The sequence below is a fragment of the Macrotis lagotis genome, chromosome 1 (assembly GCF_037893015.1).
Source record: "Macrotis lagotis isolate mMagLag1 chromosome 1, bilby.v1.9.chrom.fasta, whole genome shotgun sequence".
Lineage (NCBI taxonomy): Eukaryota > Metazoa > Chordata > Mammalia > Peramelemorphia > Peramelidae > Macrotis > Macrotis lagotis.
The window spans coordinates 869,448,698-869,466,180 of record NC_133658.1 but is presented as its reverse complement, the minus strand read 5'-3'; the positions used below and the strand labels follow the sequence as shown (position 1 = coordinate 869,466,180).

Sequence of the window (17,483 nt, the reverse complement as noted above, 5' to 3'; positions counted from 1 at the left end):
GGGGAGCATGTATACACCTATGAGCAGGCCTAGAAGAAGTTCAAGAGACAAGCTGTAGGGAGGGGAGGAGGGGCCACCAGCAGGGGAAGCTGCAAAGGCTTCATGAAGGGAGAAGCTTGGAAGGAGAGGAGGGGATGAACAAAGGAAAACTGTTCTGAAGGTTGAACCTTTGGTTGTTGGAGTTGTTGGAAAGGACAGCAGGTTGTGCTTGAGGCACATCCCTTTGCCAGTTGTGTGGAGGCCAGAATGAGGGCAGTGGTCAGCAGCTGTGTAAGCAGAGAGAACGGCCCTGGGCGAGGGAGGGCACATAATATAGAATGACAGGATTTGGCAGTGGATTAGATTTATGGAAGGTTGAAGGAGAGAAAGAGGTCAAGGAGATCTCCAAAGTTGCTAACCCAGTAGACTGACAGGATAGTGAAAATAGGCAAGTTTGGAAGAGCAGATATTTGGAGGAGGAAAGATCATGATTTCTGTTCTAAATATGGTGAGTTTGTGATATCTGTGAGATAACGAGTTTGTTGGAGGGTCTAGCTTGAGGAAAAGTCACAGGACTAGATAGATGGTTCAGAGGTGAACATCATTGTGGGCTGGGGTGGAGGGGAGAATTAAGTTATGGATATTGAAGAGATTGAGACCCTGGGAAGTTGAGGCATTTGAGGGAATATGAATATGTATGTTGGAGTCTTCTAAAATGAGGGCAAGAACTGAGGAGAGACGCACTGAACTCATTGAGAAAAGAGTTTGAGAGGTCAGTAAACAACAAACACTAGAATCTTAAGCAGGTGATAAATATGGATTGAATGAACCTCAAAGGAGGTGATTGTGTGATAGTGGGAGACAGAGAGGAGAGAGGCTGGAAGTGATACTGGGGAGCAGGCACTGTTCCAACTTTCCACCTTGATCAGTCCATCAGGGAGTGTTAATAGCCAGGGAAGTTCTGTCAACAGGAGGAAGCCAGTCTCATCTCTGAGGGCAGGAATACAGAGGGAGTAAGAAAAGAAAAGATGTAAGATGAAAGTTGCTCGTTACCTCTTCAGGGAGGGAATCCAGAGAACACAACTTTGGAGAGGCATCATACTGAAGAGATGGGAAATCTGGGGGCCATCAGTGTGAGTTAGAGAATGGGGTTTGAACAGTGGCAATGGGGAGGGCATGTTGGGGAACGAGTGTGTTCACCATGTAAATGCCAAGAAACTAGAAGGGCCATATCATAAGTAGGAACAGAGAGTTACAGATTACAAGATGGGGAGTCATGTGCAATGACTGATAGTGAAGGACTTTAAAAGCCAAAGTGAGGATTTTATATTTGAATCTAGAGGAAATAAAGAAGGAAGCCACTGGAATTGACTGAATAAGAGAAGTCAGCTGTATAGAGAGAAGAGAGTCCAGAAAACTCTTGAAATCCACTTAGATGAGGGGCTGAGCAACCCCCAAAGAAGACTGAGCAGAGATGATCACATAAATAGAGAATCAGGAGAAATCAATGTCATGAAGAGTCAGAGAAGTTAGGGTGTCCAGAAGGGGGAGAGGCTACAGAGAGGTCAAGAGGATAAAGACTGAGAAAGGTGTCAGATTTGGCAACTTTGAAAAGAACAGACTCATGGGAATGCCAGTTTCAGAAGCCAGATTGCCAAGGGTCAGCTAAACAAGTGAGAGCAACATTGCAAATTTTAAAGGGGTTCTCATGTGTTTCTTCACTTACTTCGTTTCCTCTTATTCGAAGCTAGTTAAGGGCTTGAAGGCACTACTGATGAAGAGTAGCACATTCTCTACCCGTACGGTAATCTGTCTCACAGTAGTCTAGTGGGGCATGACATAGCCAGAAATTAGTATTTCATGTTATATTGTGATTGGGAAGGAAAACGAGGATCTGGGAAAAAGTGTTCTATAGAAAACCCCTCTAAAAAGGGATGAGAAATCATTTACCTGAGAGGCCCAGAGAACATGGAGAGGAGGACTTTAGAGGACACAGAAAGGAGAGGGGGGAAAAGTAGGTTGGAAGAACAACAGTGAGTCTTTTTAGAAAGTTCTTTGATTTCATCTGGGCCTTACAAAGAACTGCTGTTTATCCTCATTTTACATACCAAAGCCTGTTATGGGCTTACACAACTATGAGAAGCACCAGATACAGGATCCAAACCCAGGTCTTCCTGACTCCAAGTCTATCAGTGCTTTGCATTGTACCATGCTGCCTCTCTTGAATTATTCATACATGGAGATGCTTCAATAAAAAGTTGAGGAGTTCTTGGGCCTTCATGTCCTGCTCTGTGATGGCCATAGGTGCCTTTGATTGATGAACATGTATGCCAGGGGACTGCTCAAGTCCCATCACAGGCCCTAGGAGGGAGCTGCCCACGGCAATGTAGGTGGGCATGGCCCCAGTCCTGCCTTCCTTCTTGTCAAGGAATGTCACAAACTATGTGGGTAAGTGAACTTCTCTCTGGGACCTCTTGGACTCCTCATGCCTAAGCGCCTTTCATAATGACAGAGGGAGCCTGACCATCTAGTGACAATGAACTTTGGCAAGACAGACAGCCTGGGAGTGGGCGGGGGGGAGGTATGAAGGAGAGCAGAGGATACTCAAGGGTTGGGTTCTATTCTGGGCTTCATATTGTAGGGCAAACTCCACCCTGACCAACTAACTGGGGTGGAGGAAGACTGCAGACCATACCATGTGTGGGCTGAGGCAGCCCCTACTTCTCAGGGCCCGCTCAAGGCATCATCACCTCCCCCCAAACAAAGACACTGAGCTCAGACCTGGGGCTTTTCCCCTACGGAGAAAAGTGTGCACTGGGCTTTCTTTTCTCTTGCTCTCTGTCTTCTGTCTTGTACGAAATAATATTGTTTTCATGTGTAGTGTACATCCAGGCAGAGGAATTGTGAGAACTTTGGATGTGAGAACCAACATGGTCAATGGGAAAAGCACTGAATTGGAAGGAAGAAAACCTGCTTACCATCTGTGAAGTGCTGGACAAGTCACTCCCCTTCTCTGAGGCTCAGTTTCCTCCTTGATGAAATGAGTTGCACATGATAATTTCTATAATTTTCCCCAGCACATAAGCCCTACTTGCTATGAGTTGAATAGCACCATGACCTGAGCCCTTTTGTTGTGTTCAGTTGTGTCTTTGTGACCCTTTGTGAGACTGGAGTGGTTTGCCATTTCCTTCTCCAGCTCATTTTGCAGATAAGGCAAACAGGGCTAAATGACTTGTCCAGGGTTACATAGCTAGTAAATGTCTAAGGCCACTTAAGAAGATGAGACTTCCAGAATCCAGGTCCAAATTAGTAGTGCTCAATGAGGAGACCACCACCCTTTTGGAAACCCCAGGAAAGTGATCCACAGGCCCAAGTTTCTAAACACATCAAGGGGTGAGACCAACCACTGTCTATTGTCTGCCTTCTGTGTTGCAGAAATGACTGGTCTGGCCCTTGAGATACAAAAAGACTAGTATGTGGTTCCTCGCTAGCATGTAATCATAGACTGTGTGTTCTGTGATGGCCTACAGAGCCAAATTATAGCAATTTGATGTGCAGAGTTATTTAAATTGTTTGTCTGCCTTCCCAGTTGCATCACTGGTGTATTAGCCTTGGAGTTTCCCATTAGGCACATGCATTTTGTAATTGCTCTCCTCAGGTGAGAGAACAAATATGATCATTACCGTGTGAGGCTGAAATGAGATGGAGCTTAAGAAGTGGCAGAAGAAAGGCTGCCTGCAGGCCTCTCCCAGAGCCCCAGTGTGTTGTCTCCTTTCCAGGTGATCCAGGCTCCAGACCCAGGAGTGTCAGCTGAGCAGGTCATCACTTTGGAGGAGACCTCTCTGGGCGGATCCCAGGTGTTTGTGACATTGCCAGACTCCCAGACTCCCCAGGCTGCCTCAGAGCTGGTGGCAGTGACAGTAGAGGACTTCTTGGATGGGACTGTGACCCTCATCTGTGGAGAAGCAAAGTAAATGTCACTCCAGAGCCTCAGAGGTGACAGGAGAGCCATGCAATGACTTAGCTCTTTAGAGAGCATTCTGAGCTGAGGTGAACTGGCTGGGAAGCTTGTGTGTCTAGGATAGTGACACTGCCCCCAGTGCCTCTCTCATAGGTGGGGGCAGCCTGACCTCACATACCAGTCAGTGCTTTTGTGTCTAGGTGACATTTCAGCTGCCTAAAATCAAGTGTTAGTTCCACAACCTATACCTAATGAGCACTGGTGAAAGGAAGTTGGGGCCTGAAGCTTAGTCTGATTACAGGCAGCCCCTCATAGACAGAATGGACATGGCCAACCAAAGAAGGCCAAGCAAATTGTTTTTAATCTTTGTGTGAAGTTTCTTAGCAAGGCATCAGGTAACTCCAGCCTAGGCTATGTTCTGCCTGTCCTTGCTGACACCTCCAGGCCAGTGTCTCCTGCTGCTTATTTCTCCATTCCTGCCTTGGTAAGTGGCCACCAGGAGGCCATCCACAGCCCACCACACCACCCTCTCACTAACTGATGTCCAAGGAGCAGGGAGAAAAGCTCCCCTTGGACTTGAGCACCTTTCCCTAACCCATCACCAATGGTGATGACCAAAGCCGACCTTTATAAGAAGGGGCTTCTTCCTTGCTTGGTGCAGTAATATCTCTCTCTCTCCCAGAACAAAGAGTTTGGAGTGTTTTCTCTTGAGACATCCAAAGTGAGGCATGCCAGATGCAAAGGTGCTTCCAGACAGCTCCATCCCAGCCCTTTGGGTAATTCTCTAGAGAGTGCCCAAGGGTGACACCAGCACCTGGAGCAGTCCCTTCTCTTTGGACCAGCTTCCCCTCCTGCAAGCATCTGATATGATCACGGTTGCTGACTTGGCAGAGAGCAGTCATTTCTGCCCCGATGCAGCCCAAGGTTCAACAACTCCTCACCTCCTTGGGAAGGCTTCTCCAGAACCAGAACCCATTTGGTCTGTCTCTCGTTGCTGGGCCGCAGCCCCTCTACAACAATATTTCCCCAAAGCCTTTTATCTGCTGCTTCCTAAAATATAATCTGATAATTAATGGTTTGTTGACTCCATTATGAAGTGCAATTAGATGGATGTAGGTTCCTGCCGTTTGGAGGGAGCACTAAGCATTTATCTTCCATTCCTTGTGCCAAAAGGTTGGACTTTGCCCGGCAGTGTTTACATGCTGAGCCACGATCCCTGCCCCAGCCCGGGGCTCAGCCCCCTCTGGAGAGCGATGTCCACTCCATCACTCTTCCTGGAACCAACTCCAGCAGGAGAGAGCCAGTCCTTTTTTTCCAAATGCATTGCACACAGCTGGGCACAGAAGGAGGAGCCTGTTTTGCTTAGGCACTGAAACTCTTTTTGCCATTGCCTCTCAGGTTGTGGCTGTGAATGTAAAGGGTGGGGGGTTTTCACCTGCTCATGAGCTGGCTGGTACTGTGGAGGGGTCTCAGACCAACCCTTCCACAGGGACAGTGGCTCAGCCACTTTTGTCAGGGCTGGTTCTAAAGGCAGACTGCTAAGACTATGGTGTAGGAATATTGGATGACCCCATATCAGCATATATGTCCCTCAAGTTTACCCAGGAAATCTGGAATAAATGAAGTTTTTAAAGGGGACAGCCTTAAAAATGCATAATGACCAGAAGATGGTGCTCAAACCTTTAAGACTTCATTTTTAACCTAGTGTGAAGGCCCCCACCATGGCTTCCTTTTGGAGTCTTGGCAGTCCTTTAAGCTTCCTCAGTCTCTCTCTCCCCCCCCGCCCCAACTCTCAGGCAGGCTTAGAAAGTAGTTGACCCACAGGGAGTGACCTGGAAGGACCTGGAACGTCAGCATCATGGAATGACATGCGTTGAAAAGATCCTGGTGCCAAACCCCAGAGAATCCAGCGGCAGCCACTTTGTCTGAGCAGCAGCACCCGGGCTGCAGTGTTGCCTGCAATTAGCTGAAGGAGAGGAAACAAAAGAAGGATTCCTAATGGAGGTGATGAGAAAATGGGGTCACATGCATTTGTGTTCTTTAGAAAAGCTGGTGCTTGTCAGGCTTCAGTTTCAGTTCCATGGGAGCCTTTGGAAAAAGTCCTGCCCAGATTTCTGATTGAGAGAGGCAAAAACCAGGAGCTCTCCAGCCTTCAAAATAGTCAGATCTGCCCTGTGTTGAGCATAGCATCCAGAGACCAGGATGCTGATGAGGCCCACCAAGGGAGCGCTTGCTGATCTGGCAGCAGCAAATGGTAGTTACAAAATCTATTATTGGTTCTCCACATACATTTCATCCTGAATTTCCTGAGCAGGGTTGGTCAAATCTATTTGCTCTGGAGAATTCTGAGTCTGACTATAACTCCACATGGGCCCAGTGAGGGTGGCCCCTTCCTCCTCCCGTCTTTCTTTAATGTTATTCTAAATAACCCTCTTCGTTATGGCCCCCACATGTTCACTGTGAGCTGATGATCCCTCAGATGAGGGAGGTTCGGAGTTTTTTCTCATAGAGCATGTGATGTTTTTAGGGAAGTGAATCTCAAATTCATGTACTCTGGGCTCCCACAGTAGATTTGCTAACTAGATGGAGAAGCAATCATGAAGAGAAAGCAGTGTGGGCATCTAATTCAGGGGGAAGGAACAGGGATCAATTATGGAGCTCTTGTGGGTCGGGTTTGGACCATCGTAGGGAGTTACTTCAGGGAGAAGGCAATTAGATGATGGGAAGCAAGGATTACCATGGGAGCTGAATCATTGCTTCTAAGTGTGGTGTACATGGAAGGAGGACCAGGAGGTCAGCAGAGCAGCCAGGAGACTAAGAAGTCTTTATTCTCTCTTTTAAAATAGTCTGTCTCATCTGCCTCAGAAGCCTCAGATTCTACAACCTTCTTAAAGCTTTCGCTCTGCATGGACCAGAGGCAGGAATATGGATGTTGTGTTCCCATGGTGATTAAAATCCTCTCTGAGGAATAAAGTGCTTTCCTTCATGGAGCACCCCAGGGCCAAGAGAGAGAGTCAGATGGCTTCTGCTTTATCAAGTAGAGCCTTGCTACCAAGGATTGGGTGATGAAGCAGTGCTGGGTGCTCCAGATAAGAGGAGGGTCTAGGGGGGGATCCCTGCCCTCAGGTGGAAACAGAGAAAGGAAAGGAAGGGACCCTTTGAGGAGTCACCTTTTTCCTTTCTACCCTTGCTACTGTTGCCTCCTCAGTAATCAGGGCAGGACCTTGTTGGAAGGGAGACCCTCTATCTCCTCAGACTACTTCATTCATTGAGGGCCATATGTGGTCCCCAATAGGAAGAAGGGTCCTCTGATAGAACCAGGTGGTTGTGGGAGAGGCCACCTCTTCTAATGGGGGAGTGGGGGAGGCTCCATGCCTGCTTCCTGATCCAGAGTTCTGCTCAGCACCATTTGGGTCCGGAGAATTACTCCGGGGGGGGGGGGGTAAGGTTTGGCATAAAGAGAGGCATTAACAGGATTTGGGATTTGGGGGGTTGTCAGAGAGTAGGGTGGTTAATTATCTGTCATATTGTGATAGAACATCCCAGAGTTGGTCAGACTTGGACCAGACTCCAGAATAGAGAAAGAGAACAAACTCTCCAGGCACTTTTTTTGCTGGACTTCCTCACCCGAGGAAGAAAAAGGCCATCCATGCTCCAGATGACCATATGGGTGGGGATTCCCAGAGCTAAATCAGATTTCCTCTAAATTGTCCAAATATAGTATCAGGTATAGTGCCAAAGACTGTACCTGAAATAGCCATATAATTCACAGTATAAATTCTGCATAAATTTTGTTAAACCTGGATTGGTCTCTAAACTAAAGAACCAACAAATAGCTATTGGAAAGTGATGCTTATTAAAGTGTTGGATGGACTGCGGTGTCTTCAGCTGTGTTCTATTTCCTTGGCTCTGGTCTGCGGGTCCTTTCTCCTCATGAAGGAATTCCCACTTGATGGACCTGGTTGTTTGGGCTTGGTTCAACATAAGGTTGTAGTCAACAGAAAGGTCCGAACAGCATGGGGTTGAGCTAGAGCTGAGCCACATCCAGAGCTATGACCAAGTGAGCAGAGGAGCCAGGACTAGTACTGCAGAGCTCTCTGGCTGCCTCTGTCCCCTCATAGAATCTTGGTTCTCCACCCATTTGCTCTAGTTTCTAATATACTTGCCACCCAGGATGGCAAAGAAAGGTTTAACATCTGGGATTTTGGTTGGTTTCTCATAAAACTGATTCCCAAACTCCATTGTTGTTTGGATGGTACCTCAATGTCCCCTCTAGGCCATCCTTGCTTCTGCATAGGATAATACCGATAAGTGGATTTCCTGAGACACATTTGCCACACAATCCAACAATCCAAAATTATTTATATGTATGGCCTTCATATTGGTGCTTCCTTGTTTTATGAACATGAGCTCTTTGAAGGCAAAGATGGGTCGTCTTACAGACAACCCACCTAGTACTGCAGATTGGTTCCACGAGAACAATATATTGCAGAATAGCATTAGAGGGGGAGAGGAGAGAGTAATTCAATAAGAAGTAAGATGAGTAGAAGAGTAACTAGGTTTAGGGGAAGGAGTAAGAGCTGAATTGAGCTACTCTCCCAGCATTCTGGGAGTAGGCGTCCAGGTAAAGGCACCTACTGTTTTTGCTTCATCCTCATCCTTAGCATCAGCGGCATCTTGAGCACTAAGGATGCCTTCGCTTTGTGCTTCTTAATTGATGAAGTGATTGCCAACATTGGCATCTCTGTTCAACCCCTTCTACCCAAATGACAAATTGTCCAGGATTATTGAGGGGAGCTTTCACACAGTAGGCCCTTAAGAATGTTTATTGAATTGAATATTGTTGCTGCTTGGCCACATCACCCCATGACCACCGGTACAGGCTCCATCAGAAGCTTGGCTTGTCCTTTTTATCCTGAGTAAAGAGATTAGCAGGAGACTCGGAGCAATGCACATGGACTGGAGAGCTCCCCCTACCACCCCCATCAAATGCTGTTTGCTTGGCCTCCTAACAAGCCCTTCCTGCTGGTTCTTTTCATACCGGGTACTCCCTGGTGTTTCCTGAGAACATTGGATTGAACATATCGGGACAAGGTCATTGCAGAAACCCATTGTGCCCCTCCAGGAAAGATTACACGGGTCTGTCCTTGGGGGGTCCTGGGAAAAATGGATTAGAAGTGGCAAAGCTAAGCAGGGGGGCTCTGGTGCAGAGAAGAAGAGAAACCTCCCCACTTTTCCACCCCATGCAGGATCCAAGCAGAATCAAACATTCCCACTAGAAAGAGCTGGCTTCGGAGCTTAACATGAATAACAACCACTGTAAGAAGGGGAGGGTGAGATTTGGGCTATTTGGCCTATTGACAGGTACTCATTCAACTGAGCAAATATTTATTAGGTTCCTACGTCATTCAAGGCACTGTATTGGCCAGTGAGGATACCAAAGCAAAATAAAACAAAGCCACATCACCTTTCCCTTCAGAGAACTTCTAGTCGGTTCACTGGGAGGTCTTAACAGGAACAGCAGTGAGTGGGATGAGGTAGAAGGTGATGGGGCAAAGAAGAGGCCTGGACAACAGTGTGCTTCAGGAAGATTGAGTCAGAAGAGAATATTCTCAACTGAGGGTGCCAAGCAAGGGTGATGGAGGGAGGTGCATCAGGGGAAGTCCAGGTGAGCAGATGTGCTAGACTATCCTGTGCAGTCACAAAAGGCATCCGTTGTAGACCAGAGGTGATAGAATAAAAAAGGGCAGCTCCTGCCTTGAAGGCATTTATTTGGGAAGATACAGCAGAGTAGAGCAGTGTTCGAAAGTATACTTGACTACATGACCTTGGATAAGTCCTTTCTTCTTGGGTCTCAATTTCTAATGTAAAATCAAATTGCATTAGATATTCCCTAGAGGCCCTTCTGCTTACAGTATTCTGAGAGTTCTTATGAAACTGCTATCATTAGGGGATCCTGCGAAAAATGGATTGGAAATGGCAAAGCTGAGCAGTGGGACTCTGATGCATTGAGGTGAGGAGGTATAAGCCCCAGGGACGTACAGGACAGTGAGCCTTGAATGGCACAGGACAGACGTTAAGGAAGATGAGTGTGGCCTGAATGATATTCATTGGCTAGAGTGCTAAAGCTGGGAGGGTCCTGAGAAATCGGTCCAAACTCCAGTGGACGTGGATGTTAATTTAGAAAACTGCAAATTAACCTTCCCCGCCTTGTAGTTTTATTTTGTTGAACATTTTAATCTGATTGCTGCCACACTAGTTTTGGGGGCAGCAAGTCTGACTCCTGGCTAGCCCAGTATCCTCATTTTTCCTGAGTCCCACTATATACCATATTCCCCACTCAAGGCAAGAAATGACTACCACATTTCAGGAAGATTTTCAACAAAGATTGAGACAAAAAGGATTTTCTGCTTTAATCCTCAATTAATCCAAAAATGTAGCTCACCACAGTTCCCTGTTCCTTGAACATTCCAGTTAGCCCAGACCCTTACTGTCATGTGCCTGGTTTACTGGGACCACCCTCTAGCTAATCCCTCTGCTTTCCATCTTTCTTCCCTCCCATCTGTCCTGCATTCTTAGCCAGATTAATTTTTTTTTTCTAAAATGACACTTTCATCATTTTACTCCCCAGCTCAAGACCCTCAATCCTTTTTTGCCAAGTGCCTTGCCGTTCAGGGCTTCCATACTGACTTCAGGTCCATCACCCTGTCCACCCAAACAAGCAGCTTTTCTCCCCAGACATAGGTCGCACAAAATGGATTCTAGTACAGAGAGACGAGATTGCGATTGAGACAACACCTTTGGTTGGAAGGATCAAGGAAAGCATCATTTTCTTCCCTTTGCCAGCCTCCAGAGCTAGAGTTAAAATGAAACAAAACAAAAAATCAAGGATTTAAGAGGTAACAGTGGAATCTATGCCTGGCTTCCCCTCTCCTCCACAGTCTTTTAAAATGCCTCTTATAACTCCAAGTATTGCTGGAATGCAAATCGTGGCCCGAGCAGCTGTAACTGTTGGGTTCTCACCACCATGCTCAGCTCCTGGATTCATCTATGACTTATTATGATGAATATTTTATCGGACATTGGTTTGCCTTAATTAAACCTCAGTTTTTTAAAGCTCTCAAATGTGATTTTTATTTTGTCTTGGGGCCAGCAGCCTTTTTAAATTGTGGGAACACATCTGCAAAATTGGGTAGAAGTCAGTAGCAAAATAAGATTCAAAAATCTACCTTCTTTGATTTGCATGCTGCTTTCCAGGAAGGCACCCGATCATGTGCATTCTGTTCAGTCAGAGCTATTTGGAGAGCCCAGAGTACCTGAGAGGGGAGGGGAAATGTGCCCAATAGTGGCACCGATCCCAGCACAGGTGGTGAGAGGAACATCAAAGAAAACCGTTTGCATCCTTTGAGGCCTCCCTGCGGCTTTGATCTGAGTCCAAGGGCAGCTTCCCTTCACCTCAACATATTTACCACCACTCATCACCTTAGGGAGGGCCCCTTCAGGGACTGTCCCCATTAGGCTGCTCTGAAATAGCTTCCCATGTAAGTCTTGCCCCCGACTCCCAAGGTTTGTGACAGGTGCAGTAAGGTGAGAGAAACAACTGGGGAGAAATGATTGACTGGTGGTGATTGGGCTGGGGTGGGGGATACCTGGAGCTGATAACAGGAGGAGGTAGGCTACGTCGGAGTAACTGAGTTTACAATCTCAGGAGACGTCCTAGTGGAGGAACTAGGATTAGAATGAAAGGCTTAGGTCCTGAGGAACCGGTGGATGCAAGAGATGGTGGAGCTCCATCTGGGCTCCATTCGGCACCTAGACAAGCTCCAAGACCACCAACATATTCAAAGCAGAAGCAAAGGAGGTGCTGATCAGCTCAAAAGTATCTTAAGAACCAGGATGCACAAAAGTAAGAGGCCGTAATTTTACCGTAAGTAAAGACTTCGGAGAAGGAAAGATGAGGATGCACAGCAAACAACCAGGAAAACTAGGGCAATGAACCTGGAAAGGAAGATAGATGGAAATTCAAGGCAGCATAATTGCAATGACCAAGAGAACAGTTGCAAATACACCTTTCTGCCCTCATTAAGGAAGGGTAGGGAGGCACTAAGTATGGCATGTTGTATTGTCCTGTCATGTGGTGGTTTTGCTGAACTGCCTTTTTTTCCCTTTTAATCTTTGCCACAAGGAATAGGGCTAAGAGGAAGGAATATATTTGGAAATGAATATAATATTTCTAAAAGGCATCAATAAAAAATGTAAGGGACTACAAACAAGTGAAGTGTGATAGAGACAAAAGAAGGGCAAAAGGACTCCATGAAAGCAACTTGCCCTATAAATCCACAGCAATATTCCATCTGGCTGCACCCTTGAAGTGAGTCAGACCCTGATCCAAGGATTATTATCCTAAAACAGGAGTAAACCTGACCTCAGCTATCTCTGAACTTGAAGAAGAGGACAAGATTGCAGGGTGTGGGTGTGGTGGGAACTGATGAACTTGAAGTCCTGGGATTTGTTTGAAGCCTAGATTTAACTATGACCTTGGGCAAACTACTCTCTCGGTCTCAGTTTCCTCATCTATAAAATGGTAGAACTAGGTAATCACTAAAGTCTCAGCTTCTTATTCATCTCAAATCCCATGATGCTTCAAGTGTGGATTTGACATGGTTGGGTTGGAGGACTTCAACTTTAGGCTTGAGGAATTCTAAATGACAGCAGGGTCCTAAGAAGGGCTGCAGGGTGAGGGATTTGGGAGGAGAGGGCATTGTAACACTGAAATGGTTTATTAAAATTGGGGAGGAGGGAAAGTGAAGCCAGAGTAGGGGTTTCAGCCTAGAGAAAAAAAGGGCCAAGAGGTGGAGGTCACAGAGAGGAAGAAATTTAGATAGCAATTAGATATGATCTACTCCACTCCTCTTCCAAATTGCCTTGTTATTGTTGAGGGAATCACTATTATTCTAGTCATACCCAGTTAGGTCATCCTCACTCTCCCTCACATCCCTTATCTAATTATTGGCCAAGTCTTAAATTCTGCCTCCAAATATCTCACATCCCCCTTTTTTCCACTTTTAGCCATCATTCAAAGTATGAGTCCTCATCACTTCTCACCTGGACTTGGTCTTTCCGCCTTGAGACTCTCCCCCTCTTCAATCCACCATCCAGAGAGCTATCAGATTGACATTCTTACAGCACAAATCTGACTTTGACACTCCCATATTCAAAAACCTCCTATTGCCTTCAATATCAAATACAAATTCTTATTTTGCATTTAAAGCACCATCATAACCTACCTTTCCAATCTTGTCATACATTATTCCCTCCTCACCCTCTCTCTCTCTTTCTTCTGGGCAAACTGACCTACTTGTAATCCCCAATCTCCCATCTTTGTGTCCTAGACCTCAAAAGCACTCCCTCTTCCCAGGGATCTTTAAGAATTTCATTTTCTCAGATTGTCACTTCCCATATGCAGTTTTCCCTCATCTTTTCTGTTTCTAGTGTTCCCCTCCCAAAATTACCACTATATAGCACTATATATGTTTTACATTTATACATGTAAAAACTATATTTACTTACTATTGTTTCCCCCAAATAGAATGTAAGCTCCTTGAGGGCAGATACTGCTTCATTTTTGTGATCTTAATCCAAGCACATAGTAGGGGCTTAATGAATTCTTGTTAATCGACTGCATCCCAGCTCTACTCTTTCCTAGGTGTTAAACTATTTAGGGCTTTTGTTAAGCTCATTTGAAAAGTGAAGTGATGGAATGTTTGAGGTCCTGGAAAATACTGCCATCCTCAGTTCTGATAGTCTATATGCTGAGTCCATTTAATCCTGTCATTCAGTGATTCTCATCTTTGCCTCCCTAACTTATGGAGAGAGCTGGGGCATATGCCCACTTTGGGCTGAGGGTTAGGGTTGATTGTTGGCTCTAGTCTGCTTTGGGTGTATTCAAAGCCTCACATCCTTTTCTCCTTCATATTCTTTTTTTCACTTAAAGCTTTCACGATACACCTTTCCCTTCTCTGGTTCTCCTATCTGTAGGACCTCCTCAGTCTTCTTTACTGGATCTGACTCTTAAGTCACAACTGCTATCTGTGATTATCCTATAAGGCCCTGTCTTGGGTTCTTTTCTCCTGCTCTCCATGTAGTGAGCTCACTAGGACTCATGGATTTAATTATCATCTCTCTACTGGTGCTTCTCAAACTGACTTTGCTGCCCTCCAGTCTTGAATCTCCTTGTATTTCAGACATCTTGAAGGAGATGCTCCGTAGACATCTTAAACTCAATACATCCAAAGACAAACTCATCTTTCCCCCTAAACATTCCCTCTTCCTTCCCTCCCTATTACTCTCCAGGGTACCATCTTCCCAGAGCTCAGGCTCATAGTCTAGCAGTATCTGGATTCCTGGTCATCTCACTCCCCGCCCCCATTCAATCCATTTCCAAGACCAGTTCATCTCACCTTTGCAACATCTCCCGAATATCACCCCTTCTCTCTTCTGACTCTGTCACCACCCTTCACACCTAGATTATTGCTGTAACTCTCAGTGAGTTTATCTGCCTCAAGTCTCTCCTCAATCCATCCTCCATTTAACAATCAAACTGCTTTTCCTAAAACTCAAGTCTGACACTTCTACTCATCAACTGGCTCTCTCTATTGCCTCCAGGATCAAATATAAATATTCTGTTTGGCATTCAAGGTCCTTCCTAACCACTCCGCTCCTACCTTTCTAATCTTCTTACACCTTAATTCCCCACCATGTACTTTTCAATCAAGTGACACTGACCTCCTGGCTGTTTCATAAACAAGAGACTCCCAATTCTTGGCTCTGGACATGTTCTCTGGCTGGCCTCTGTACCTCTCCCTGTCCTGGTTTCCCCGACTTGCTTCAAGTCCCAACTAAAACCTCCCTTTTCCATGAAGCCTTTCCCAACCCTTCATTTGTGTGCCTTTTGTCTGATAATTATTTCCTATTCTCATACCACTTGTCTATGTTTGTATTTGTATATATTTGTTTACTTCTTGTCTACCCTGAAATTGTGGACTCTTTAAGGTCCTTTTGTACCTCCGATGCCTGGCACAAACAGATACTTAATATATGTTTATTGATTGACAGAAAGGCAGCAACACCCCAAAGACCCCAGCCACTGACTCAAAGGACATAAGCCTCTGATGGTCCTTTGATGATCAATAGCCTGGCAAACAGGAGACAAGATTTGCTTTGGCATGGGTCTTCTAGCCCTGACACACTCCCCACCCTCACCCCTCACCTCGGAAAGAGAGACGAGAAGAAACCGAGAAGATTGTCCACTCCCCTCTCTGTGAAGGGCTGGGAATGAGCAAAAAGAGAGGCAGCATTTTAGTATCTGACTTCTCCTCATCCCCCTTTTGAGGGGACAGATGCAGGGCGGGATGATGCTTTGACAGTGCATGAGCCTGCGTCCAGAACTCATATCTAATGCTTTCAAGTTACTGAAGGGAAGGACAGGATGAAGCACCCTACTCTAGTTCTGATTAGATTCTGTGAACAGACAGGCTACAGACTCCTTAACCTTGGACTTCAGACTTTCAACCAGAGTGTCAGTTCTTTGTGGGATAAGGGATTTTTCTGTCTCTCCTCCTTCCTATTCATGCAGCTCAAGACTTCCTCTTTTTCTTACTCCTTCCTATCTCTGATGCTTTTTCACTGTCTCTATTTCTGTCTCTCTTGGTATCTCTCTGTCCCTTCCTGTCTCTTTTACCTCCCTCTTTCAGTCAGTTTCTTGGTCTCTCTCAATCCATAGTTTTGTCCTCTGTGACTCTCATTCTATTTTTCCTCCCTCGCTTCCTCTTGATCTTCTCTGTCTCTTGTATTTATCTTATGTATATGACTCCTTCCCCATTCCCCCCACCCCAATGTCATTTCCATTAGAATGTGAGCTCCTTGGGGTTAGGGACTGCATTTTTGGCCTATGTTTGAGCCCCTAGTTCTTTTTTTAAAGTTTTTGCAAGGCAGTGGGGTTAAGTAGTTTGCCCAAGGCCACACAGCTAGGTAATTATTAAGTGTCTGAGATCGGATTTGAACCCAGGTACTCCTGACTCCAAAGCCGGTGCTTTATCCACTGCACCACTTAGCCGCCCCTGCTAAGTAATTATTAAGTGTCTGAGGTCAGATTTGAACTCAGGTCCTCCTGACTCCAGGGCGGGTGCTCTAGCCACCACACCACCTGGCCTCCCCTGAACCCCTAGTTCTTAACAGTGCTTGACACATACATAAGAATTATCTAATACATACCTGGTGTACTTCTATCTCTCCCTCTCCTGTTCTCTTAGTCTCCCTTTCCTGTGCTTCTCCAGTCTCTGCCCTGGCACTTTCTTTAGCCTGGTTTTCCTTCCTCCTCTCATCCAGTTTCTCCTTCCAAGTGCCCCTTTCTCCTCTCCTCTCTCTTGGTCTCGCTCCCTCTTGTCCAAATTACTTCTGGCATCTTTGTGGGTGCCTCACTAGATCCACATTTCCTGTCACTGTTTTCTCTTTCCTATGAAAGAGTAGGAAGAAAGTAGCTGAAAAAGAGGGGAGAGGCACGGCTCAGTGACAGCCCCAGCCTGAGCCAGCCCCTCTGAGCTGTCACCGAGGAAGGAAATCACAGCAGCCCCTGAAATTCAAATGAGAGTTTTGCTGAAGCTGCTAAAAAGTCATCAAACGCTATCTTTGAAGTCCTCTGGCAAGCTGGTCATTTCTTTTCAATGAGTCCCTGGTGGAAAGGAGATTGCAGGGCTGGAGGGTGGAGGAGGGTGGGCCTTAGCACACAGGCACCCCAGGGGGCGGGCACCTGGTCTCCCTGCTTGCTTGCCTGCCAACAATCAAATTCAAAGGATGTCAAAGCCAAGAGGTACCTGAGAGCTATCTAGTCCAACTCTGTCATTTTACACATGAGGAAACTGAGTCTCATAAAGGAAAAATGATCCACCTGAGGTCTCTCGAGGAATTGGTGACACAGCCAGGACCCAGGAGTATGTGTAACCTCCCTTTCTCCCCGAAAAAATCAAAATAAGGCAACAAACCACAGGATTCTGTCCATGGTGCTAGAAAACACAACACATCTTTATCCAGTTTTAGAGGGTTGAGTAACCAAGCAATATCTACAGGTAGCTAGCTAGGCAGGAGAGTGAGGAGAGAATGAGCCCCAAAGGTTAAGGCAGTCAGAATCACATCATCCCTGTATGCCAAACCCTCTTGGTAAATGGGCAGGGATGCTTGGTGATGCCAGGTCCATTGCTGGAAGCAATTAAAATTGTGGATCTCAGAAGAAAGAAAAAGAAGCATATTATTGTTCATCTTGCCATGAAGCCTACAAGGACTGACAACCTCTGAAACCTTTGTGAGACCATAAAAGAGGGAACAGTCTGAAAGATCCAGGAGGGTGCTTCTAGGACTGACCTTTCTCTAACTTTTTCCATAGCTCCTAACTTCTAAATCCAGTTTGATCCTCACCATCCAGTGGGTCCTAAAGATTGGCACTCTTTTCCCATAACATGAAACACAATGACCCAGTGATCACAGAATA

At 46.0% G+C, this 17,483-nt stretch overlaps 1 protein-coding gene across 1 annotated transcript in view; it reads left to right on the top strand.

Moving 5' to 3' along the window:
* ZBTB40 (zinc finger and BTB domain containing 40) overlaps positions 1–10,936 on the top strand; it is a 71,517-nt gene extending 60,581 nt beyond the window's left edge. Inside the window, exon 18 of the mRNA XM_074218183.1 lies at positions 3,759–10,936. Coding sequence (XP_074074284.1) covers positions 3,759–3,953 — 195 coding nt within the window. The 3' untranslated portion in view covers positions 3,954–10,936. The remainder of the gene's footprint in view (positions 1–3,758) is intronic.
* Positions 10,937–17,483: the final 6,547 nt, after the last annotated feature.